General features: G+C 44.5%; 1 protein-coding gene across 1 annotated transcript; it reads left to right on the top strand.

Annotated features, from left to right (window-relative positions):
- The first annotated feature begins 5147 nt into the window (after positions 1-5147).
- On the top strand, positions 5148-19901 carry LOC132403382 (2'-5'-oligoadenylate synthase 1-like). Its single transcript, XM_059986796.1, has 6 exons — positions 5148-5228; positions 6651-6948; positions 8243-8418; positions 10937-11187; positions 14111-14243; positions 17686-19901. Exons 1-6 carry the CDS (start codon positions 5148-5150, stop codon positions 17980-17982), a joined length of 1236 nt encoding a protein of 411 aa, XP_059842779.1. The 3' UTR covers positions 17983-19901.
- The last annotated feature ends 7420 nt before the right edge of the window (positions 19902-27321 follow it).

The following is a 27321-nucleotide window of genomic DNA, read 5'->3' as shown; positions in this document are numbered from 1 at the left end:
ATCTGCAATTTGAGAAGGATAAGGGCAGCTCGGAGGTGTCAGTGTTGCAGTTGAACAGGGGAAACTATGGAGCCATGAGGGAGGAGCTGGCCAAAGTTGACTGGACGGATAGCCTAGCAGAAAAGACAGTGTAACAGCAATGGCAGGTATTCTTGGGAATAATGCACAAGGTGCAAAATCAGTTCATCCCCCAGAGAAGGAAGGATTCAAAGGGGGGAAAGGGGCCACAGTGGTTGACAAAGGAAGTCAGAGATTGCATAGCATTAAAAAAAAAGGAAGTATGACAGAGCTAAGGTGAGTGGGAGGACAGATGATTGGGAAGTTTTTAAGGAACAACAGAACTTAACTAAAAAGACAATACGGGGAGAAAAAGTCAGGTACGAACGCAAGCTAGCCAGGAATATAAAGGAAGACAGCAAAAGTTTTTTTTAGGTAGGTGAAGAGAAAGAAGATAGTTAAGAACAATGTTGGGCCTTGAAGAATGAATTGGGTGAAATTGTTATGGGAAACAGAAATGGCAGAAGAATTTAATGAGTACTTTAGATCTGTTTTCACTAAGGAAGACACAAGCAATCTCCCAGATGTATGGATGGGCCAAGGACATAGGGTAACAGAGGAAATGAAACAGATTGACATTCGGAAGGACACGGTGATGAGAAGACTGATGGGACTGAAGGGTGATAAATCCCCAAGTCCAGATGGTCTGCATCCTAGGGTACTAAAGGAGGTGGCCCTGGAAATTACGGATGCATTGATAATCGTTTTCCAATGTTCCTTAGATTCAGGATCAGTTCCTGAGGATTAGAGAATGGCTAATGTTATCCCACTTTTTAAGAAAGGAGGGAGGGAGAAAACAGAACTATCAACCTGTCAGCCTGACATCGGTGGTGGGGAAGATGCTAGAGTCCATTATCAAGGATGAAATAGTGGCATATCTAGATAGCAGTGATAGGATTGGGCTGAGCCAGCATGGATTTACCAAGGATAAATCATGCTTGACTAATCTGTTGGAGTTTTTCGAGGATGTAACCAGGAAGTTAGACGGGGGAGATCCAGTGGATGTAGTGTACCTCGATTTTCAGAAGGCATTTGATAAGGTCCCACATAGGAGATTGGTGGGTAAAATCAAAGCTCAGGGCATCGAGGGGAAGACATTGACATGGGTAGAAAGCTGTTTGGCAGATAGAAAGCAAAGGGTAGCGGTGAATGGGTGTTTCTCGGAATGGCAGGTGCTGACCAGTGGGGTGCCACAAGGCTCGGTATTGGGACCACAGCTATTTACCATTTACGTCAACGATTTGGATGAAGGCATTAAAAATAACATCAACAAATTTGCTGATGATACTAAGCTGGGTGGCAGTGTGACATGTGATGAGGATGTTAGGAGAATTCAGGGTGACTTGGATAGGCTGGGTGAGTGGGCAGATACTTGGCAGATGACGTTTAATGTGAATAAGTGTGAGGTTATCCACTTTGGGAGTAAGAACAGGAAGGCAGATTATTATCTGAACGGTGTAGAGTTAGGTAAGGGAGAAATACAAAGAGATCTAGGAGTCCTTGTTCATCAGTCACTGAAGGTGAATGAGCAAGTGCAGCAGGCAGTGAAGAAGGCTAATGGAATGTTGGCCTTTATTACAAAGGAAATTGAGTACAAGAGCAAGGAAATCCTCTTGCATTTGTACAGGGCCCTGGTGAGACCACACCTGGAATATTGTGTACAGTTTTGGTCTCCAGGGTTAAGGAAGGACATCCTGGCTGTAGAGGAAGTGCAGCGTAGATTCGCGAGGTTAATTCCTGGGATGTCTGGACTGTCTTACGCAGAGAGGTTAGAGAGACTGGGCTTGTGTATGCTGGAATTAAGGAGATTGAGAGGGGATCTGATTGAAACATATAAGATTATTCAGGGATTGGACAAGATAGAGGCAGGAAATATGTTCCAGATGCTGGGAGAGTCCAGTACCAGAGGGCATGGTTTGAGAATAAGGGGTAGGTCATTTAGGACAGAGTTAAGGAAAAACTTCTTCTCCCAGAGAGTTGTGGGGGTCTGGAATGCACTGACTTGGAAGGTAGTGGAGGCCAATTCTCTGGATGCATTCAAGAAGGAGCTAGATAGGTATCTTATGGATAGGGTAATCAAGGAATATGGGGACAAGGCAGGAACCGGGTATTGATAGTAGTTGATCAGCCATGATCTCAAAATGGCGGTGCAGGCTCGAAGGGCCAAATGGTCTACTTCTGCACCTAATGTCTATTGTATAAGACATTGGTGAGACCAAATTTGGAATATTGTGTGCAGTTTTGGTCACCAAATTACAGGAAGGATATTAATAAGGTTGAAAGAGTGCAGAGAAGGTTTACAAGGATGTTGCCGGGACTTGAGAAACTGAGTTACAGAGAAAGGTTGAATAGGTTAGGACTTTATTCCCTGGAGCGTCGGAGAATGAGGGGTGATTTGATAGAGGTGTATAAAATTATGATGGGTATAGATAGAGTGAATGCAAGCAGGCTTTTCCACTGAGGCCAGGGGAGAAAAAAAGCAGAGGACATGGGTTAAGGGTGAAGGGGGAAAAGTTTAAAGGGAACATTGTGGGGGGCTTTTTCACAGGGAATGGTGGGAGTGTGGAATGAGCTGCCAGATGAAGTTGTATGTGTGGGCTCACTTTTAACATTTAAGAAAAACTTGGACAGGTACATGGATGAGAGGTGTATGGAGGGATATGGGCCAGGGGCAGGTCAGAAAAATGGTTTGGCACAGCAGGCCCAAATGGCCTGGTTCTGTGCTGTAATGTTCTATGGTTCTAAAAAAAATTTAGATAGCACTCCACACGTTGCCTCAGTAATTGAGTAAACTCATTGAGTTGTATGCAGATATTTCCTTCTTTGTCAACAAAGAGCATCATTTCATTTGTGTTCTCAATTAGTTGTCCCTGTGGAAAGCAGAAAGTGGGGGTGAGGAAAAGGTGTGTTTGGGATCCCGTTGTGATGAGGTCACATTCAGGTCGGAGGAGAAGCACCTTATATTCTGTCTAGGTAGCCTCCAACCTGATGGCATGAACATTGATTTGTAAAAGTTCTGGTAATGCGCCCTACCACTTCACCATTGCCCATTCCCTTTTCTCTCTCACCTTATCTCCTTGCCAGCACATCACCTCTCTCTAGTGCTCCTCCCCACTTTACTTTCCTCCATGGCCTTCTATTCCCTCCTATCAGACTCCCCCTTTTCCAGCCCTGTATCTCTTTCACCAGTCGACTTCCCAGCTCTTTACTTCACTCTTTCACACTCCCGGTTTCACCTTGTGCTTCTCTCTCTCCTCCCTCACCTTTTAAGTCTACTCCTCATCTTTTTTTGTCCAGTCCTGCTGAAAGGTCTTGGCCCGAAACATTGACTGCACTTTTTTCCATTGATGCAGCCTGGCCGGCTGAGTTCCTTCAGCATTTGGTGTGTGTTACTCGGATTTCCAGCTTCTGCAGATTTTCTCTTGTTTGTGGTTTGGTTCCTTTGGGTTCCAATATATGCCTCAGGGACAGGACTTCTTGGCATTTGCCCTGTGTTACTGCATTTACCAAAATTGAAATGTGGATGAATGAAGGAAAAATGCTATTCACCAGAGGACAGTGAGGAACATCTGAATGGAACCAGGAATAGAAAGTCACAGGAACAGCAAAGTAAGGAAATGAAACTTGTGAGTTATTTTCCATAGTGTTCCAAAACATCCAATAAGCAGAGCAGCGGTGGATCAGTCACTGAACTGTGATGTGTACAAATTTTACTGCACTAGGAAAAGATTACATATCTTCACATTGCACTGCATTTTTATTATTTGAAGGTGGAGCTAACAAGCAGCTTATAAAGAGGTTACTGTCGGTTCTGCTCCACATCCACTGCATCTGTGGGAGCAGCTGTGGGGCAGAGGTAAAACCACACTCCTGAGGAAGAACAAACGCTCAGCAACGATGGAGCTGTACTGCACAGAGCCCAGGAGACTGGACGAGTTCATCAAAAGAAACTTGGAGCCAGTTGGATTTAATGCTGAGGTGAAGCAGGCTGTGCACAGAATCTGTGAATTTTTAAAGAATCGATGTTTCATGTATCAACCCAGCATTAAAGTGATCAGAGCTGAATAATTCATTTTAATTTATCTTTTAATTCCTTTCCTTATAAGTGGAGTTGTTTTCGGATGAATGTGATGATGTTAGAATCAGGTTTATTATCACTGACATACATTGTGAAATCTGCTATTTTGTGGCAACAGTGCAGTTCAAGACTGAGAATATTACGAGAAGTTACAACTAGTAAAGAAATAAATAAATAGTGCAGAAGAGGAATAGTGAGATGGTGTTCCTGGGTTTATCAACCATTCAGAAATTTGATGGCAAAGGGGAGAAGATGCTGTTCCTAAACGTTGAATGTGTACCACCTCCCTGATGGTGGTAATGAGAAAAGGCCATGTCCCTGATGGTGAGGGACCTTAATGATAGACACTACCCCCTTGAGGCACAGCCTCCTGACAATGTTCTCATTGGTAGGGATGTTGGTGCCTGTAATGGTGTTGGCTGAATCTCCGAATTTACAGCCTTTTTCGCTGCTGAATTTCAGATAAATTGGCGAGTAAATGGACTTTCTTCTAGGACACCAGAGCATCAAATAGGTTTCCCATTATGTTCACAAGTTTGGCAGCAAACCGTTGTGGAACAGCATTATTGAGGTTCTGCCAAAAAAACTACATTAAATTATAATCTGTTTTGGCTCGTTGGGACACCTCCCAAGGTATCCTAGTTGTCATCGTCTTCCTGGACAGCTGATAGAGATCAGGGATGGTCTGCTTCTACTTCAGCTTTCCGGATTCTGAGGTGGCCAATGGGACAATTTGAATTTTGGTTTCATCCTTCTGGTCCCATCGAAAAATAATTATGGTTTGGGATTGGCTGAGATTTTAAAACTTTGAAAATCTGAAACCGAAACAATTTTGGTATAAATAGAGGCAGGGAAAAGGGTGAGGACACAACTCACCACTGTGATATGATTGATCAGTTGAATTATTATTTAGAGTTGGAGATTGTATTTTTGTCTGCTTTCCCCTCCTTTGTCCTCCTTTGAGCTCCCCAAGGACAGAGATCAGATCTGCCCTCCCTCTTCTCTTGACATCATGGGCAGCACCACATTAGCAGCAGAATCACGTGATGCTGGTTGCAGGGAGCTGGTGAATGGGCTCTCACCAGTCAATCAGGTTGGCATGCCAATGGAATCTGTTTCAGGTTTGCAGTAGACAAGCATCCAGAACTTCCACATTTCCCAAAAGTACGTCTCCCTTCCAACACAGCTCACCTCACCTGCAGCAACCACGGTCAGGTTTCAATCCATTAATACTAATGCATTTCCCCTTGTACAAAGGGAAGGGAACAGAGCAAACCCTGTCAACATTGCTTTTTAACTGACCAGTTTACCCCCTGCCTTCAAACCCGCTGGGTCCGAATTTCCCACATTATCTTCTCGCTCACTGGAACCCCAGTTCAAAGTCTGCTTTATAAATCATGAGGTCCTAGTCCCCTTACTTCCTTGTATAGCGGCCATGCCTGTAATGTAGAATCAGGTTCGTGGGTCTGGCAAGTGATACAGACAGCACTCTCTGTGAATAGGTATACTTATCCTGATTAATCACTGGATATTTAGAAAACACAAAAACAATGGAACTTACAGAATTGCTCTTCAGATGCTCAATTCCCTCTGAAACGTGGGCAGCTCACATCCAGAATTAAGTTGCCCAAATGTCAACTCAAGTTTCATACGGCCAGTATGAAATGAGTCTTCCATAAACCAATGATGTGGTGAGATTCTTCCAGCTGAGTCACATAGTGCTGGTTGCAGGGACCATAAGACCATAAAATGTAGGAGCAGAATTAGGCCATTCAGCCCATCGAGTCTGCTCCCCATTCCATCATGGCTGATACTATATCCCACTCAATACCTCATTCTCCTGCCTTTCGGTCATATCCTTTGATGCCCAGCCCAATCAGGAAACTATCAATTTCTGCATTAACTATCCCCATGGATATTGCCTCCAGCACAGTCTGTGGGACTGCATTCCACAGATTCAGGATTGAGTTATCAGCACAGGTCTTCTTGCTCCAGTTTACTTTTATATAAAAACTGTCTCTTCAGTGACTACGAGGCTGGGTGTTTTGCCAATAAAGTGCAATAACCTGCTGTCAGTGATCATTTATGATCATATGCATAGAATATCTACCTTGGGGAAAAATTGTGGAGTTCCCATCTCATTGAGGATTTTTGGAAAAGGGGAATACTTGGATGAAAAGGATCGACACATGGATGAAAGAGAAATAGAGGGTTACGGGGTAGTTACGGGGTAGTACTGGTTTTTAAGGTATATATGAGTCGGCACAACAAGGAGGGCCGAAGGGTCTGTACTGTGCTGTAGTGTTCTATGTTTGGTTCTTAAAGCAGCTGGAAAAATAGCCACCGTGTGTAACTGTGAAAACAAAGTAACAACTGAAACAGACTGTAATCCCATGACGATCGATAGTGAAGCTAATCAATGTGGGTCGTTTGTTTACATCATAGATCTGGAATGGAACTGTCTGCCACTCATTGTAATATTCGGAAATAATTGAACATTCTTGTTTTTTGACAGGGTGGGTCATCAGGCAAAGGTACAGCCGTAAAAGAGAGCTCAGATGCAGATCTTGTCGTCTTCCTCAGTTGCTTCAAAAGTTTCCAGGACCAGAGAGACACCAGGCTTGGAATTCTGGGGGACATTCAGCAAATGCTGGAAGAATGCTCCAGGAGCCTTGCGTATGAGATCCGTGATATTACTATCACCTCAATAAAACAAAGCAGCATCCCACCAAAATCTCTGAGCTTTGAGTTGAGATCAAAGAAATCTTCAGAGAGTGTGTCATTTGATGTTCTGCCGACCTATGATGCATTAAGTAAGAACCTGCCGCAATGTTATGTCACCTATGTTTAGAAGTACTATTAAACTGAAATGTAATTTTATTTCTTGTGTAAGCTCTAGAACAGATGTTATCAACCTGGGGTCCATGGACCCCTTGGTTATTGCTAAGAGTCTGTGGCATTAAAAAAGGTTGGGAAATTCTGTTCTAGAATGATGTGAAGAGTGGAGCTTGTTTGATTTTCTCCCTTCAGTGTCCCTTTTCTAGTTCATGGTTCAGATCCTGAGACAATTGAGTTCTATATTTAGTTATTGCTATCTTTAATCAGGAAGAACACACTCGGGTGGCCCCTTCATTAGATACTGTTCCTCCTGCTGTAGCTCATCCACTTCAACGTTGGATGTGTTGTGTATTCGAGATGCTCTTCTGCCCACCACTGTTCTAATGTGTGGCTAGTTGAGTGACTGTTGCCTTCCCGTCAGCTTGAACCAGTCTGGCCATTCTCCTCTGATCTCTCTCATTATCAAGGCATTTTCACCCACAGATCTGCTCAACTACTTGCCTCCTGCAATTTCAGGGTGACTACTTCCCTCTAACTCTGATCGATGATCTCCTCACTCTCCCGTACAAGCCAAAGGCACCAAGCTGCTGCTCCAGTTCCCTACACGGTGTTCAGGAGCTGTAGCTGGATGCAAACGCAGATCCCTGGGAGAGTCTGGGTCTCCCGGGACTCCAACATCCAATCAACACCCAGCAGCCATTTACTACGCTAGGCACAGTAAGAGAAAAAAACTGGAACCTTAACAGAAGCTTACCCAGAGCTAACGCCTCTTTCAATCCGAAGCCTCCGTTAGCCAAAGCCTGACACTCCTATTTTCACCACTAACCTGCTCCCAACAATGGCCGCCCCAACAATTGCCACCCTGACAGTGGTCGCCCCCGCTTGCCCCTTCTGTACTTTTAAACACACATTGCCGACCTGCGAGAAACCTCATCGCCATGGCCTGCCCCTGCCGCTGAATGAGCTGTCGGAAAGGTAAAGCTTCTGCATTCTCTCCGAAGCCTCAACATGCTTCCTATAGTGGGGTGCCCAGAACCGTGTGCCATATGTTAAACGACAATAGTTAGCAGCTTGGGCTGAGTTTCCTCCTCGTCCCTTCAGGAATGCTACGCAAGCTAGCTGATCCAATTTGAGAACCTTTGGGTTGTGAATCATGCGATTAACTAAACTGGAGGGCAGCAATACAATGCAGCACTATGCATGGCCTGCTGGGTTTCAGATATTAACTGCACTGTGATTGTTGATCGTTAACCATTCTACTCCTTACAGAGGGGAAGTCCAATGCGAATGAAGCACATTGTGAATTGATCAGATTTAGAAGCAGAAACAGCACCACAGATGGAGAATTTTCTGCCTGCTTTACTGAACTTCAGAGAGCGTTTGTAAAGAAGTATACTTCAAAAGTCAAAGATTTGATCCGCCTGCTGAAATATTGGTACAAACTGGTAAGTTACTGGAGAACAGAATGATTCCTAATCATTGTCATTCCAATACAAACAGATAGCTTGTTTAATATCCAGCTTCCACTTTCTTCAGAGGCACGCCTGTGGAGGCCAATTCAAAAAACAGGAAGTACTCCCTCCTCCTTCACCATTCCCCATTCCTCTCTCACCTTATCTCCTTGCCTTCCCATCACCTCCCTCTGGTGCTCCTCCCCCCTTTTCTTTCTTCTGTGGCCTTCTGTCGTCTCCTATTAGATTCCCCCTTCTCCAGCCCTGTACCTCTTCCACCGATCAATCTCTCAGCTCTTTACTTCACCACTCCACCCCTCCTATCACCTTGTGTTTCTTCCTCCCCTCCCCTACCTTCTAACTCTGACTCATCTTTTTCCTCCAGTCCTGATGAAGGGTATCGGCCCGAAACGTCAACCATACTCTTTTCCACGGACACTGCCTGGCCTGCTGAGTTCCTCCAGCATTGGCTCGGATTTCCTGCATCAGCAGATTTTCCCTTGTTAGTGAGGTAGTGTTCCTGGGTTCAGTGTCCATTTAGAAATTGGACAGTAGAGGGGAAGAACCTGTTCCTCACTCACTGAGAGTGTGCCTTCAGGATTCTGTACCTCCTTCCTGACGGTAACATGAGACGAGGACATGTTCTGCGTGGTGGGGGTCTTTAATGATGGACGTCACCTCTCTGAGGCAGCACTCTTTGAAGAAGTCTTGGATACTATGGAGACAAGTAACCATGATGGATCGAACTGATTTTATAACTCTCTGCATCTGTCATAAGTCAGGTGTTGAATCAGGACCCAACTGCAGGACACAGACACTGGAGTCCCAGAAACAGGATGAGACAGAACCCAGGGACGGGATGGGATGCTGTCGTGACAGGGGAAGCAGGACCAGGACGAGGGACTGGGAACAAGGAGCCTGGGGTGGACTCCGAGCCCAAGACTGGACAAGGACCCAGAACCTGGGTTTTGCCTCGGGCTTAGACCCCCAAACCCAGGCGAGGACGACGAGGCTGCAGGCTGCGGGCCTGGGGAACTCAGAGGCTGGAGCTAGGGGCAGACTAGGAACTGTACATCACCATGGAGCCAGGACTTATCCTCCGACAAGCCGGGACTCATCTTTAACAGGACACTGACATGTGACGGGACAATACACAGACAGAGCTGGGACTTATCCTCCGACAAGTCGGGACTCATCTTTAACAGGACACTGACATGAAACGGGACAGTACACAGACATAGAGCTGGGACTTATCCTCCGACAAGCCGGGACTCATCTTTAACAGGACACTGACATGAAACGGGACAGTACACAGACAGAGCTGGGACTTATCCTCCGACAAGCCGGGACTCATCTATAACGACACACCAAGGTGGGGCAGGACCATCCATCAGGTAACAGCAGAACAGCCTGACCTACCCAACAGAGGCAAAGACAAGACAAGACAGATTCCCCCCACAGGGTAACAGCAGAACAGCCTGATTTACCCCACAGAGGCAAGGGCAAGACAAGACAGATCCCCCCCGCAGAGCAACGGCAGAACAGCCAGACTTATCTCACCGGGGCAAGGACAGGAAGAGACAAACACCAAGGAACGACAGACAGTTCCACCTCTGCATCGGCGTAGCTCTGAGTAGCCGTTACGGCCGGCAGCCTTGTTGGCTACGGAAGTAACTGGATCCCTACCTAGCTCAGAGTGGCTGACGGCCACCCAGCTGGCCCAGGAAACAGCTGAATCCATACCACAATGACCACTCCGACTACTGACAGCAAGGCTCCCAGAAGCCATGGTTCTCCAACGCGGCCCCAAGGATGGCAAGAGTCCATTCTAGCCTTCCACCAGCCATCTGTGCCCTGAGTAAACAACAACAACCCAACCACACTCAATACCAGGGCCACTTACATTCCCAGTTCCAATATGAGCCTCAGGTGTTTCCAGTTAAGTCCAACCCAGCAAGGGACCGCCGGAAAACCCGGAGTCCGGAGTCTGCTGACCGGACCACGGACTTCGGACTGAACCACCACAGCATCTTACCTTGATCCTGTGTAGTAGCGCCACACCCATATCAGATGGTGATGATCCAGTCAGAATGCTCTCCACAGTGCATCTGTAGATGTTTTTGAGTGTATAAGGTGACAAACTCCTATTTAAATTTAGCCATGGTCTTGTCTTGCCTTCTTTATAGCTACATCAATATGTTAAGACTAGGTTTGGTCCTCAAAGATCTGTCGACGGCAGCCTGAGCCTCAGGCTATGTGCCCTCAAACTTATTTTTATGAAGGGAAATTAACTTTATATGTAGCAGTTTGAGTGATGGAAATATTGGATTAAGGGCTACACAAAGATTGGTCAAAGGATATTTTTATGTGATCGTTGATCTGGGTGTGCACAAAGCATGTATCTACCTCAAGACAAATAACAAAGGATTAAAATGTAGAGAGAAAAATACAGGATAGGAAGGAGTATGTTTTACATCACTTATTTATTTATCTTTGTCAATAACTTTCTCAGTACGTGAAGCCACGGCAGTCAGAGTTGAGAGCCGGAACACAACTGCCACCAAAGTATGCCCTGGAGTTATTGACTATCCATGCCTGGGAACAAGGTAATGGCAAGGAGAGATTTGACACGGCTGAAGGGTTCCGCACAGTCCTGGAACTGATCTGCAGACATCGGGAACTGTGCATCTACTGGACTGACTACTACGATGTCACTAATGGATCCTTGGCAGAATTTTTAAAAAATAAACTCCGTGAGAGGAGGTAAGATGCACGAGCACAATTCACACTGACAATTAAAACTACTTTTTTTATTTTAGTTAATGTTCCGTTTCAAATTCCTGTACAGACAGGTCTAACACAGGGAAAAATAATCTTATCATAATATAAAGATGATTCAATGCACTTCTAAATGTTCCTAATTCTAAAGTAACCTGCATTGTCTCACCTGAAGTGATGAAATTCCAAACCTTCTCCCTCATTTTCAGTTCTCACCAGCCACAACCTACCCTCCATTACCTCACCACACCCTGCATCTACAACCTCTCCTAGCCAGGGGGCCAGTCCCCTCTCCATTCCTTTTCCACCAGTGGTAATCCTTTCAGTCACCTAAAAAGCTTCAAGATTGCTTTGCCGAACGGCTAAACTCCTTCAGCCAGTAAAAGCAGGACAACCCAGTGGCCATCCATTTTAATTCCACTTCCCATTCCCATTCTGATATGTCTATCCGTGACCTCCTCTACTGTTGCAATGAGGCCATACTCAGGTTGGAGGAACAACACCTTATATTCTGTCTGGGTAGCCTTCAACCTGATGGAATGAACATCAATTTCTTGAACTTATGGTAATGGCCCCCCGCCTTTCGCCATTCCGCATCCCCTTTTCCCTCTCTCGGCCTTTCTCCTTGTCTAGCAATCAACTCCCTCTGGTGCTCCTCTCCTCTTTTCTCTCTTCCACGGCCTGCTGTACTCTCCTATTAATTCCCCCCTCTGCAGCCCGGTAAGTCTTTCACCAATCAACTTCCCAGCTGCGATCCTTCACCCTCCCCTCTCCTGGTTTTACCGATCACCTTGTGTTTCTCCCTCCGCTCCCCCCACCTTTTAACTCTACTCCTCATCTTTCTTTCTCCAGTCCTGCTGAAGGGTCTCGGCCCAACATGTCACAGGACTCTTTTCTGTGGATGCTGCCTGGCCTGCTGAGATCCTCCAGCATTTTGTGTGTGTTGCAAAGTTGAAAGGGTCATTTTTTAATGGACGTATGCAGTATACAACTCTGAGATTTTTCTTCTCCAGATAACCGTTAAACAAAGAAAATCCATGGAAGTCAGTTCAGAGAGAAACAGCAACCCCGACCCCCTGCACAAAATAGAAAGGCAACACGATCCTCAATCACCAGAGACCCTTCCCTCCACACAAAACACACTAAGAACATCAGTCCCCAAATCCCCCTCTCCCCACACAAAACACACCAAGAACATCAGTCCCCAAATCCCCCTCTCCCCACACAAAACACACCAAGAACATCACTCCCCAAATCCCCCTCCCTCCACACAAAACACACCAAGAACTTCAGTCCCCAAATCCCCCTCCCTCCATACAAAACACATCAAGAACATCAGTCCCCAAATCCCGCTCCCTCCACACAAAACACACCAAGAACTTCAGTCCCCAAATCCCCCTCCCTGCACACAAAACACACCAAGAACATCAGTCCCCAAATCCCCCTCCCTGCACACAAAACACACCAAGAACATCAGTCCCCAAACCCCCTCTCCCCACACAAAACACACCAAGAACATCAGTCCCCAAATCCCCCTCTCCCCACACAAAACACACCAAGAACATCAGTCCCCAAATCCCCCTCCCTCCACACAAAACACACCAAGAACATCAGTCCCCAAATCCCCCTCTCCCCACACAAAACACACCAAGAACATCAGTCCCCAAATCCCCCTCCCTCCACACAAAACACACTAAGAACATCAGTCCCCAAATCCCCCTCTCCCCACACAAAACACACCAAGAACATCAGTCCCCAAATCCCCCTCTCCCCACACAAAACACACCAAGAACATCACTCCCCAAATCCCCCTCCCTCCACACAAAACACACCAAGAACTTCAGTCCCCAAATCCCCCTCCCTCCATACAAAACACATCAAGAACATCAGTCCCCAAATCCCGCTCCCTCCACACAAAACACACCAAGAACTTCAGTCCCCAAATCCCCCTCCCTGCACACAAAACACACCAAGAACATCAGTCCCCAAATCCCCCTCCCTGCACAGAAAACACACCAAGAACTTCAGTCCCCAAATCCCCCTCCCTCCACACAAAACACACCGAACATCAGTCCGCAAATCCTTCTCTCCCCACACAAAACACACCAAGAACATCAGCCTCCAAATGCCCCTCTCCCTGAAGAATAAACTTACAAATGCAACCTTACCTCCAGTTTATGGAATTCTCCGTATGTTATTCACTCTCATGTTACTTCTTGGTAACAACAAGTTTGTCACTTATCCCTCAGATTTTATTCCTACTCAAATTGCATTTCCTCTTCACAAGACACATAGGAAAATACTGGTTAATATTTGCAGAGATACAGATCGTTGCCCAGAATTCCAACACAGGAATTGGTTTCTGAGGTAGTGAAACGCATCGTAAATCACACCATCAAACAACCCTGGTCCTTGGTGTCCTCACGTTGCAGGGTTTTAGATAAAACTCACTTCCAGCACGGCCAGTGACATGAGGGAAAAGAGCTTGGAATTGAGGAAGCCATTTGCTGTACTTCAGTGTGGTTGGCTCCGTAGGCGTCCAGGTTAAACCTGAAAGACAATAGGACAACTGAGCTGTCTGCTGGTTTCCTGATGGGCGGAGAAGAATATTAGGTCAAACATATTAGTTTTGGCTAATCCCCTTAACACCATGATGGGCAACAAACTCTGGTCTTGCCCCTCTGTCAACAGCATCTTCTTCTGTGGTCTCCAGGGCTGGGCAGGTACTTTAGTCATGAACTGAACTTCAGGGGCTTGGTCAAAAGTATTAAATTTTCCATCAGTACTTCTTGGTGTATGCTTACTTTGAAAACAAATTGCATATATAGCAACTCCATGAAATTTTCAAGGAGATGGATGGTGAGCCGTTGAACTTACGAGGTCTTTGTTGGAATGGTTTATCTTTCAGACCAGTAATTCTCGACCCTGCTGATCCAACTGGAAACGTGGCTTCATCAGGTGTCTGGGACGTGATGGAAGATGAAGCCAGGAAGTGCCTAAGAATGCCTTGTGTCTCTGGCGTCAGTCCTTGGCATGTCCAGGTAACTGGGTTAAGTAAATGATGAACGTAGAAATACATTTAGTAAACACAAAGTACACAGCAGATGACACATACAAACAAGCTGGATGATCTCAGCAGGTCAGGCAGCATCCGTTGAAACGAGCACTCAACGTTTTGGGCCAGGACGTTGACTGCTCATTTCAACGGATGCTGCCCGACCTGCTGAGTTCATCCAGCTGGTTTGTACGTGTAGAAAGACATTTACTTGCCCACTTCTTCCACCCCACCAATGGCTGGCTTTTGACAGATATCCCAGATTGCCCCGGCCATGGGAGATGGTACAGTCTGTCACAGGCCTTTGTGTTGTCCTGCAGGTTCATTTGCAGTCCATGGAGCTGAAGGTCAACAACCTTGTCCTTCAACGCTGCAGTTCTGAACACTGGTTGGACCCAGATGTTGGTGGTGGAGTGGATAGTCTGGAGGGTTGACAGTGTTGTTAAGGGCGTATGGTGTGTTGGTATTTATCAACTGTGGGGCTGAGTTCAAGAGCTGTGAGGTAATGTTGCAGCTGTATAGCACCTTGGTCAGACGTGGAGTACTGTGCTCAATTCTGGTCACCTCACTACAGGAAGGATGTTGAAACTATAGAGAGAATGCAGAGGAGATTTACAAGGATGTTGCCTGAATTGGAGAGCATGCCCTCTGAGAATAGGTTGACTGAACTTGGGCGTTTCTCCTTGGAGTGACGGAAGATGAGAGGTAACGTGCTAGAGGTGCAGAAGATGATGAGAGGCATTGATCATGGTGATAGCCAGAGGCTTTTTTCCCAGGGCTGGAATGTCTAACATGAGGGAGAATAGGTTTAAGGTGCTTGGAAGTAGGTAGAAGGGTGATTGCCGGTGAAGATGGTAGAGGTGGATATAATAGGGTCTTTTAAAAGACTCCTAGATAAGTACATGGAGCTTAGAGAAATAGAGGGCTATGCGGTAAGGAAATTCTAGGTCGTTTCTAGAGTAGGTTAAATTGTTGGCACAATATTGTGGGCTGACGGGCCTATACTGTGCTGTAGGTTTCTATGTTCTATGTTCTAAATGAGCTAAGCAAAAGACAATAGGACAACTGTCTGCTGGTTTCTGGATGGGCTAAAAGCTAAAACAAAAAACATGGCTTTTCCTACATCCTTCCTACATCTTGCTTGTCAGCTACTGTAACTTTGGCCTCACAGTGTCAGAAATATTCCATTTGTCCACTTTCTAGTACTTAAAGATCAGAATCAGAATCAGGTTTAATATCACCGGCATAAGTCGTGAAATTTGTTAACTTTGCGGCAGCAGTACAATGCAATAGATAATAATAGAGAAAAAGAAACTGTGAATTGCAGAGAACACACACGCGTGCGCGCACACACACACACACACACACACATATAAAATAGTTAAATTAACTAAATAATGACAAAATGGAAATTTAAAAAGTAGTGTGCGTTCCTGGGTTCAATGTCCATTCCGAAATCTGATGGTAACGGGGAAGAAGCTGTTCCTGAATCGTTGAGTGTGTGCTTTCAAGTTCCAGTACCTTCTCCCTAATGGTAATAATCAGAAAAGGGCATCTGGGTGATGGGGTCGTTAATGATAAACACCACCTTTCTGAGGCATTGCTCTTTGAGCATGTCCACGGTACGATGGAGGCTTAGGCCATGATGTTGATAAAGTTTACAACTCTCTGCAGCTTACTTCAATCCTGTGCAGTAGTTCCCCTCCCCACCCCACCCACCATACCAGAGGGTGATACAGACAGTCAGATTGCTCTCCAGGGTATACCTGTAGACATTTGTGAGATAAATGTCCTGTACGATTTTGAACAAATTGCCACCCAAGTCGATGATTGTTTTACTGCAGTTTCCTGCTTGTAACCTTGGACATTTACCCTGTTAGTTGCAACGTCAGACCTTGGAATTGAAACTTAGCCCGAGAACGGGGAAACAGTAATCTGCGCGCTAAGATGCTTGCAGATCATCAGCCTTTCTCAGCCTGTGAATTGACCTGTAGATTGTTTATCGATGTTGAAACAAAGGCATTGTATCTCCACTCGTTCCAATCTGAGAGATCACTGAACGATTTACCCTGGGCTGTACGCTTTGCAATGAAGGATAGTATGACTGTTTCCACTTATTGCTGAGATCTGAATTTGTACGGAGAGGCCACTGCACTCCAGAAGTAATTCCAGCATAGGATGGGTTACAGCAGAGCCCTGGGCTTTTGGGGTGTTAAAATAAGTGTCTTTAATCCTTATTTTTACAGTTAATTTCCATACTGTTTCACGAGTGTCGAGCTTTGCTCAGGTGACTGCCAATGACGGCCCCCTTTGGTCCCCTCCTCCTCTCCTGTCTCCTATGGTCCACTCTCCTCTCCCATCAGATTCCTTTGTCTCCAGCCCTTTACTTTTCCCACCCACCTGGCTTCGCTTATCACCTTGTAACAATCCTTGTAATGCTACCCCCACCATTTTGATCTGTCCTCTTCCCCCTTCCTTTCCAGTCCTTATGAAGGGTCTCAGCCAGAAACGGCAACTGTTTACTCTATTCCATAGATGTTTCCTGACCTGCTGAGATGCTCCAGCATTTTGCATGTGTTGCTTTGGATTTCCTGCATCTGCAGAATCTCTTGTGTTTGACCGTATACTCTCAATTTCTCATTGGATGGTCTGTAAAGATAGGCACGCAAGTTGTCCAATGGCCAGGTGTTTGGTGAGTAAAATGGATGAGAAATGAGCCCTAGTCTGGGCAGAAAACAATTTATCATAATGGGGCACAAGCCTTACATAAGTGGTGCAGTCAGCTTTTTCCTGGAGTTAGTTTTACAACACTCCCTTCATTTCGACACCTGCTGTCCAACACTGTCGGATTTTGCCTGTCACTTAGACTATAAAGTTCGAAGTAAATTTTATTACCAGAGTGCATATCTGTCACCACATACAACCCAGAGATTCATTTTCCTGCGGCCATACTCAGCAAGTCTATAGAACAGTAACTATAACAGGCTGTGCAAATGCAAATATAAATAGTAATAAATAACGAGAACATGAAATAACTGGATAAAGAGTCCTAAAAGTGAGATCATTGGTTTTGGGAACATCTCAATCGACAAATGCAGTTATCTTCTTTGGTTCAAGAGTCTGATGGCTGAGGGGCAGTAACTGTTCCTGAAGCTGGTGGTGTGAGTCCTGAGGCTCTTGTGCCTTCTTCCTGATGGCAGCAGCGAGGAAAGGGCGTGGCCTGAGTGGTGGTGATCTCTGATGTTGGGTGCTGCTTTCCTCTGACAGCTTTTCATATAGATGTGCTCAATGGCTAGGAGGGCTTTACATGTGATGTACTGGGCCGAATCAACAGCCTTTTGTAGGATTTTCTGTTCCGTTTTCTATTGCCTCTGACGTATAAAAGGAACATATTTTACTTCTGTCCATTTTTGTTTTGTGTACCTCAGCCAGTGAAGACATTTGGAGTCACCCTGGGTGTAATGGAGATATTTGTCAGAAAAGATGGACGTGACCAGACGATCCAGGTTTTGCCAGATGACCAGGTTTCAAGTTTAAAAGATAAAATTGAATCCCTGGAGCGAATCCAGCGAAGCCAGTACTACTTAACCTTTCAATCAACGCCGCTTGAAGATGCACGTACACTGCAATATTATGGCATTAAGCACCATTCTACCATCCTTGTCAACCTGAGATTGTGTGGTGGCACTGAGATTCAACTTTCTAATGCAGAGAATCCTAACTGAACAGTTTGAAAATCAATGGCAGTGATAAAGACCTGAATTAGTTTTTCTCATTTAAGGTTCCATATAACAATTACAGCATGGAAACAGGCCATCTCGGCCCTTCTAGTCCATGCCGAACGCTTACTGTCACCTAGTCCCACCGACCTGCACTCAGCCCATAACCCTCCATTCCTTTCCTGTCCATATACCTATCTGATTTTTTTTTAATGACAAAATCGAACCTGCTTCTACCACTTCTTCTGGAAGCTCGTTCCACACAGCTACCACTCTCTGTGTAAAGAAGTTACCCCTCGTGTTACCCCTAAACTTTTGCCCCTTAACTCTCAACTCATACCGTTTTGTTTGAATCTCCCCTACTCTCAATGGAAAAAGCTTATCCACGTCAATTCTATCTATTCCCCTCATAATTTTAAATACCTCTATCAAGTACCCCCTCAACCTTCTATGCTCCAAAGAATAAAGACCTAACTTGTTCAACCTTTCTCTGTAACTTAGGTGCTGAAACCCAGGTAACATTCCAGTAAATCCTTTCACTTTTCTATTTTCTAATTATGATTTATAATTTAAATTTTTATTGTATTTACTTCAATTTGTACTTCAGGGAGTGTGAAGTACAGAATCAAATATCACTGTGATGATTGTACGCTCTACTATCAATTGTTTGGTGACAATAAAGTACTTGTATTTGTATTGTAAATCTCCTCTGTACTCTCTCTAATTAGTTGACATCTTTCCTATCATTCAGTGACCAGAACTGTACACAATACTCCAAATTTGGCCTCACCAATGCCTTGTAGAATTTTAACATTACATCCCAACTCCTATACTCAATGCTCTGATTTATAAAGGACAGCATACCAAAAGCTTTCTTCACCACCCTATCCACATGAAATTCCACCTTCAGGGAACTATGCACCATTATTCCTAGATCACTTTGTTCTACTGCATTCCTCAATGCCCTACCATTTACAATGTATGTCCTAGTTTGATCATTACTACCAAAATGTAACACCACACACTTATCAGCATGAAACTCCATCTGCCATCTTTCAGCCCACTCTTCTAACTGGCCTAAATCTCTCTGCAAGCTTTGAAAAACTACTTCATTATCCACAACACCACCTACCTTACTATCATCTGCATACTTACTAATCCCATTTACCACCCCATCATCCAGATCATTAATGTATAAGACAAACAACATAGGACCCATTACAGATCCCTGAGGCACACCACCAGTCACAGGCCTCCAACCTGACAAACAGTTATCCACCACTACTCTCTGGCATCTCCCACCCAGCCACTGTTGAATCTTTGATTACCTTTGGTTAATTACTTTGGTCGAATCAGCATTAACTGTAACTGATGTGAGGCAGGAACTCTTGAAACACATATTGCATATTGTGTTCTTTCTGATGCAACATATCCCAAGTTAGCTAACGTGACCAATATCTGATAATGGAACTGGGGTGATTGGGAAGCTCGGATGATTTATGCATCGTGGGTACCTTGTCAGTGCACAATCCCCACCCCCTCGGACCTCATCAGACCCACGTGGACACTTCTCCCACAGTGCACTTTAAACTCTGGCAAACCCTATGCTTGTCCACAATTCTCTTGCACCACACACGGACAAAGTGAATAGCCGTGCCTATTGATCTTTGAATCTATTTAATTATTATGCTTTTTTTTCTCAAGGCTCTTCTCTTAAGCGTCATAAACACAATGACTTGAATCGAGTAAAAGAATTTTTTTGTGAATCCACATCGGTACAATGTGAGAAATGGCAGCCATTGGCTATATGTCAGGGAAGAAACTGCTGAAATTATCTGAATAATAATGTCTTAATATGATGTAAATTCTGTTTTGTATTGTTGGAAATTCAGCAGTCAATAAATAAAGCTGTTTTAATGTTTGAAGGATTATCGGGCTGGTTTTGCTCAATCGGACATCATATATTCATTTGCTCAAATGAGCTGTTACGGACGATTTTAACTGACTATAAAAGATGGGAACAGAATTTGGCCATTTGGACCATCAGGCCTGGTCCACCATTCCATCGTGGCCAATTTATTTGCCCTCTCAACCACATTCTGTTGCCTTCTCCCTGTAACCTGTGATGCTTTTACTAAATAAGAACCTATCACCTTCTGCATGAAATAAACCCAATGACCTGGCCTCCACAGCCATCTGTAGCAATGGATTCCACAGATTTACCACCGTCTCGCTGAAGAAATACCTCCTCCTCTTTGTCCTGAAGTGACGTCCTTGTATCCTGAGGCCATGCGCTCTGGTCCTCGAATGCCCCATTATAGGAAACTTCCTCTCCACATCAAGTCTATTAAGACCTTTCAATTCTCAATAAGTTTCAATGACATTTCCCCCCTCATTCTTCTAACCAGTGAGTACAGGCGGAGAGCTGTCATACGCTCTGATTATGTTAACCCTTTCATTCCCGGATCATTCTTGTGAACCTCCTCTTAAATACCGGCACATCCTTTTCACTGATAATGGGCCCAAAACTGCTCACAGAATTCCAAGTGTAGTCAGATCGATGACCACTGAATTATTTGCCCATTGTGTTCTAAATGTCCATTTTGTAAGGATCAGTTTCGTGTGTTGGGCTTGTTTTTATTCACAGGATGTGTGTATCTCCAACAAGATCGGTATTCAATGACTATCCATCACTACTCCTGACTGGCTTACTGGCCAATTCAGTGAACAGTTAAAAGTCAACACATTGCTGTGAATCTGGTGAGGCAGAATGGGTTAGAAAGTCACTGAACTGGTTGGGGGTTTGAACAAGCTTGAGCTGTCCTGGCAAACACCCCCACCACCAGAGTTTACAAAGAGAATCCGACTGCCCAGACTTTTCAGTGACAGTAGGCCTCATACATTTGGATCAGTGTCCAGATCTATGCATTGTCAATCAACTTAACTCCTGTGATAATAATCAGCATATTTATAAATGACTCAGATGATGTGAAAGAAAGTAAAGTTTATTCATGATTGACGGATTGACACAGGGGAGGTTTTGTTTAATTAATATGGGTGCTGTTAAGGCAATTTTGGAGTTAGGACATCTATTAAATAACTTCAGCCACCAATCTTCAGATCTGAATATGGACTGCAGATTAAGTTTAAAATGTTCTGGACCATGGGATTGTAGAGGTGTGAAAACAACAATTGATTGACGGACTGGAAAATAACATTGGCTGGTGTGTGGGCATAGTTGGGGGGGGGGGAAACAGAAACACAGAAAACCTACAGCACAATACAGGCCCTTCGGCCCACAATGTTGTGCCAAAACTGTCCCTACTTTAGAAATTACGAGGATTACCCATAGTGCTCTATTTTTCTAATTTCCATGTACCTGTCCACAAGTCTCTTAAAAGACCCTATCATATATGTGCCGGCAGCCCATTCCACGCACTCACCACTCTCTGCATACCCCTGACATCTCTGTACCTAATCCCAAGCACCTTAAGCCTGTGCCCTCTTGTGCCCAGTGCCATTTCAGCCCTGGGAAAAAGCCTCTGACTATCCACACGATCAATGCCTCTCATCACCTTATGCACCTCTATCAGGTCACCTCTCATCCTCCCGTCACGCCAAGGATAAAAGGTCGAATTCACTCAACCTGTTTTTATAAAACATGCTCTCCAATCCAGGCAACATGCTCGTAAATCTCCTCTGCACCCTTTCTATGGCTTCCACATCCTTCCTGTAGTGAGGCAACCAGAGCTGAGTACAATACTCCAAGTGGGGCCTGACCAGGGTCCTATATAGCTGCAACATTACCTCTCGGCTCCTAAATTCAGTTCCACAATTGATGAAGGCCAATACACGTATGCCTTCTTAACCACAGAGTCAACCTGCACATCTGCTTTGAGCATCCTATGGACTCAGGCACCAAGATCTCTCTGATCCTCCATATTGCCAAGAGTCTTACCATTAATACTATATTCTGCCTACCAAAGTGAACCACTTCAAACTTATCTGGGTTGCACTACATCTGTCACTTCTCAGCTCAGTTTGCATCCTATTGATGTCCCGCAGTAACCTCTGAGAGACCTCAACACTACCCACAACACCCCCAACCTTTGTGTCATCAGCAAACTTACTAACCCATCCCTCCACTTCCTCATCCAGGTCATTTATAAAAATCACAAAGAGTAAGGGTCCCAGAACAGATCCCTGAGGCACTCCACTGGTCACCGACCTCCATGCAGAATATGACCAGTCTTTAACCACTCTTTGCCTTCTGTGGGCAAGCCAGTTCTGGATCCACAAAGCAACGTCCCCTTGGATCCCATGCCTCCTTACTTTCTCAATTAGCCTTTCATGTGGTACCTTATCAAATGCCTTGCTGAAATCCATATACACTACATCTACAGCTCTTCCTTCATCAATGTGTTTAGCCACATCCTAAAAAAATTCAATCAGGCTCGTAAGGCACGTTCTGCCCTTGACAAAGCCATGCTGATTATTCCTAATCATATTATACCTCTCCAAATGTTCATAAGTCCTGCCCCTCAGGATCTTCTCCATCAACTTACCAACCACTGAAGTAAGATTCATTGGTCTATAACTTCCTGGGCTATCTCTACTCCCTTTCTCGAATAAAGGAACAACATCCGCAGCCTCTCCTGTCCCCATTGATGATGCAAAGATCATCGCCAGAGGCTCAGAAATCTCCTCCCTCGCCTCCCACAATAGCCTGGGGTACATCTCATCTGGTCCCTGCGACTTAACCAACTTGGTGCTTTCCAAAAGCTCCAGCTCATCCTGTTTCTTAATATCTACATGCTCAAGTTTTTCAGTCCGCTGCAAGTCATCACTACAATCACCAAGATCCTTTTCCCAAGTGAATACTGAAGTAAAGCATTCATTAATAACCTCTGCTAATTCCTCCAGTTGCATACACACTTGCCCAGTCACTCTTGTTAGGTCCTATTCTTTCACAAATTATCCTCTTGCTCTTCATATACTTGTAGAATGCCTTGCGGTTTTCTTCAATCCTGCCCGCCAAGGCCTTCTCATGACCCCTTCTGGCTCTTCTCATTTCCTTCTTAAGCTGCTACCTGCTAGCCTTATAATCTTCTAGATCTCTAACATTATTTAGCTGTATGAACCTTTTGTAAGCTTTTCTTCTTGACTAGATTAACTACAACCTTTGTACACCACGTTTCCTGTATCCTACCATAACTCCCCTGCTGCATTGGAATATACCCGTGCAGAACTCCACACAAATATCCCCTGAACATTTGCCACATTTCTTCTGTACCTTTCCCTGAGAAAATCTATTCCCAATTTAAGCTTCCAAGTTCCTGTCTGATGGCCTCATAATTCCCCTTACTCTAATTAAACACTTTTCTAACTGTCTCTTCCTATCTCTCTCCAATGCTATTGTAAAGGGGATAGAATTATGATCGGTATCTGCAAAATGCTCTCCCACTGAGAGATCTGACACATGACCAGGTTCATTTCTCAATACCAAATCAAGTACAGTCTCTCCTCTTGTAGGCTTATCTACATATCTATATACAGTCTCTTCAGTTCAGTTCTCTGACCAGACAAAGGTCATTGAGCGACAACTCCAGTTCCCTAACGTGGTCCATTAGGAGCTGCAGCTCGACACACCAAGTGCAGATATGGCCGTCCAGGAGGCTGGGAGACTATAGGATGTCCCACGTCTGACACCGAGTACAGAAAACCAGCCTCGCACACATCCTTCCTTTCCATAATTAACACAGGTAAACCTACCTCGCCTCGTTCCGTTACCGCCTAAGCCCGTTGAGCCAAAGCCCTGTCACTTCACTGCCTGCTCCGAATAGAATGTGACAGTCATGTGTGGTTCAAGGAAATACATTGTAAATACAGAATTGTCCTTTTATCTTCAGCATATAAAATGTCATGTAGTCTTGTGCTGAGCAGGCCTCTTCCTCCAAAAAGGTCTCAATGTGATGCCTGCCATGTCCCATTTCTGCTTCATATCTACCAGCTACTTCTGGTGACTTTGTTCCCATGGCAACAGGTGCAAGATTTACACCGGCAGGTAATGTTAATTGTTTGAGCGAACAAGCAATACTTTGGGAAATAGATATCCATGCAGGAGAATTTAAGTTTATCAACGTTGGCCTGCAAAAGACTCATTCTTCTCCCAGAGAGTTGTGGGGGTCTGGAATGCACTGCCTCGGAAGGCAGTGGAGGCCAATTCTCTGGATGCTTTCAAGAAGGAGCTAGATAGGTATCTTATGGATAGGGGAATGAAGGGATATGGGGACAAGGCAGGAACCGGGTATTGATAGTAGATGATCAGCCATGATCTCAGAATGGTGGTGCAGGCTCGAAGGGCCGAATGGTCTACTTCTGCACCTATTGTACAAAAAATATTGGAAGTGCAGCATGAATATTTAAAAGATGGAATCATTAAAGTAATCTTTACAGGGTCAGGGTACAGTCAAAGTGCCGGTAGATGGTTGTCCTTTATACTGAGGTCTTGAACATTAGAAGACATAGGATTCATTACGGCTGCACGAACTTTGGTTCAGTCACAGCATGAGCACTTCTGAACAGCACCATCATAGATGGGATATAATAGCCCAGAGAGGGAGCAACAAACATTTATGTGCAGCTTCAACTTCAAGTCTATTCTCATTCAGCTATACATACGTATACAACTAATATGAACTATCGTTCCTCTGGGGGCAAGGTGCAAAACACATACAGCATATAGTGACGACCAAGCACCTAGTCACAAAATAATATTAGCACAATGCAGAATGATTGCAGGACTCCTGAGTTAAATTATGAGGTGAAATAACTGTCTGATTTGAAATCCTTGGAATTTAACAGGGTAGGGGTGACTTGGTTTACGTTTCCAAGGTAAAGGTGTATAATTGACAGAGCTGTACACGATAATAAGAAGCACTGATGGAGTAGACAGCCAGTGCCTTATTCCCCCCAAGTGGAAATGGCCAATACAAGAGGGTATAATTTTCAGGTGATCGGAGGAATGTGTAGGAGAGTGGTAAGTGTGTGGAACGCATTGCCAGAAGTGAGGGTAAAGGCAACACATTATGGGGGTTTAACAGTCTCTGAGACAGGCACATGGATGAAAGAAAACAGAGGGCTTTGTGAGAGGGATGCATCAGTCTGATCTTGGCCTAGGTTAAAAGGTCGACACACATCTTGAGCCAAATGGTCTGGTCTGTGCTATACTACTCTGTGTTAAGTGGAACTGAATGGTCGGATAGAAATAAACCCATCTCTTTTTGAGAGTCCACTCCTTTGTAAATGGTCTGAACGTTAGAGATTCTCATTTCAGGAGTGACTTCAGGAAACATTTCAAAACAGGCAATGGTATAACCTTGGATAAGTTTATTCTCATTTGCATATAGTAATTGATGCCAGGTTCATTGTTAGTTTTAATTCTGAGATTAAAATTCTGAGATTGATTGCTGAAAGCCAGTAGTATTACGGGATAAGGGGAAAGGGCTCTGTGACTGTAGCACTTCAGCCAGATGAGGAAAAACCGAGACTGTGGGAGTCTGGCAGAGGTTTTGGGAAGAGTTGTGTGGGAATGTCGGAGAGGGTGGACTGAGACAGTTCCATCAGGGGTAGGACTCTCCCACCTGCAAGAGGCAATGTTCCCGGAAAGGGGCATCCCTCATCAGGGATCCCCACTACCTGGATGCTGGCATCAGGCAGGAGGTGCAGGAGTCTGAAGACCCATGTCTCAAATCTTCATTCCCACTGCTGCTAAGTTCATGAACCAACCTGAAGAACGTTGGCAACACCTCAGAATATTTTTTTCACTGTCTAATTCGTCACTGTTTAATTTGCACATATGCAAGTTATTGATAATTTATTTGTTTATTTTAACTTAAGCTTGTCCTCATCTTGTAATTATCTGCAAAAGCAGCCCGCCAATGTATGCCTACGATAATAGAAGACGTGAACCTCAAGTTCAAAGTTGATTTGTTATCAAAGTGTGCATCTGTCAGCATATACAACCCTGAGATTCATTTTCTTGCAGGCATTTAAAACACAGACATACACAGAATTAATGAAAAACTACACACTGATGTCTCTTGGTCCCAGGCTACCCAGTAAGGGGAAACATCCTCACTGCATCTCGCCTGTCAGTCACTCTAACCGTGGCCTCACTCTACCAGAGATACAGTATTCCCTGTGTCCGCTCTCTGCGCTTAACGATAACTCGCTCTCTCCGATTTCTAACAAATGCAGATTATTTCTTTCTACAGTTTCCTGCTTCTGACTGTGGACGTTTCCTCTGTTATTTGCAACGTCAGATCCCGAAATCGAAACTTACCCGAGAACGGGGAAATAAATGAAAACTTGTGCAATAAATGCTTGCCGAACTTCAGCCTGTGAATGGACACAAATATTGATTACTTGTGTCGAAACAACGCCTTTCAGCTTTCGATTAACCCTGGGCTGTACGCTTCGCAGTGAAACTCAACATGATTGCCCCCGTTTACCGCTGAGGTCCGAATTGACACAGAGGGGCCACTGCACTCCTGATGTAATTGTGGCACCGAACGTGTCGCGGCTGTGTCCTGGGCTTTCGGCTTTTTGTAATAAGTGACTTTAATTATCTTTTCACATGCCTGATTTATAAAAAACGGGATGTAAACAGTTTTATAACGGATGTGTTTTGTTCCACTCCATTTTGACACCTGCTGCCCTTTCTGGCCTAATTCCAGGGAACACTTAACTTCAAATTCAAAGTAAATTTTATTATCAAAGTACGTACTTATATGCCGTCATTTTCATCATTTTCCCTCAGATTCATTTTCTTGCGGGCATACTCAACACATCTCTACAGTTAGTATAAAAGGGTCATTGAAAGACCAGCCAGAGTGCAGAAGACAACTAACTCTGCAAATGCAAATATAACTAACTGGTAATAAATAGCAAGAACATGAGATAATGAGATAAAGTGAGATCATTGTGGGAAGTTTTCTTTTTTTTTGTAATTTATTTTTTTATTGAAGTTCGTCATCAAACAAACATTTCCATAAGATGTATTTCAGTCATTGTACATATATATCATATAATCATAAATATCACAAATCTCCACAAAGTATTTATCTGAGGTATACACTTATAGAAAAAAGTGAAAAGAAAAAAACAAGCAAAAGGAAAGAAGTATGTACAAGTAGGGAGTGATTTTTTAAATGATGATGATGATGGGGCAAGAACGAGACCCTTCATTTTATTCAAGAGTCTAATGGTTAAGGGGTAGTAACTGTTCCTGAACCTGGTGGAGGGAGTCTTGAGGCTCTTGTGCCTTCTTCCTGATGGCAGAAG

This window comes from Hypanus sabinus, chromosome 13 (genome assembly GCF_030144855.1).
Source record: "Hypanus sabinus isolate sHypSab1 chromosome 13, sHypSab1.hap1, whole genome shotgun sequence".
NCBI lineage: Eukaryota > Metazoa > Chordata > Chondrichthyes > Myliobatiformes > Dasyatidae > Hypanus > Hypanus sabinus.
This window is presented reverse-complemented; position numbering and strand designations above follow the sequence as displayed.

What these genes read in the sequence shown, in the direction of transcription:
- LOC132403382 (XM_059986796.1), top strand. Translation starts at nt 5,148, where the DNA reads ATGGGCAGCACCACATTAGCAGCAGAATCACGTGATGCTGGTTGCAGG. An exon ending in TGAAATATTGGTACAAACTG is followed by an intron (nt 8,419 to 10,936) that starts GTAAGTTACTGG and finishes TAACTTTCTCAG; the next exon opens with TACGTGAAGCCACGGCAGTC. An exon ending in AATAAACTCCGTGAGAGGAG is followed by an intron (nt 11,188 to 14,110) that starts GTAAGATGCACG and finishes TTTATCTTTCAG; the next exon opens with ACCAGTAATTCTCGACCCTG.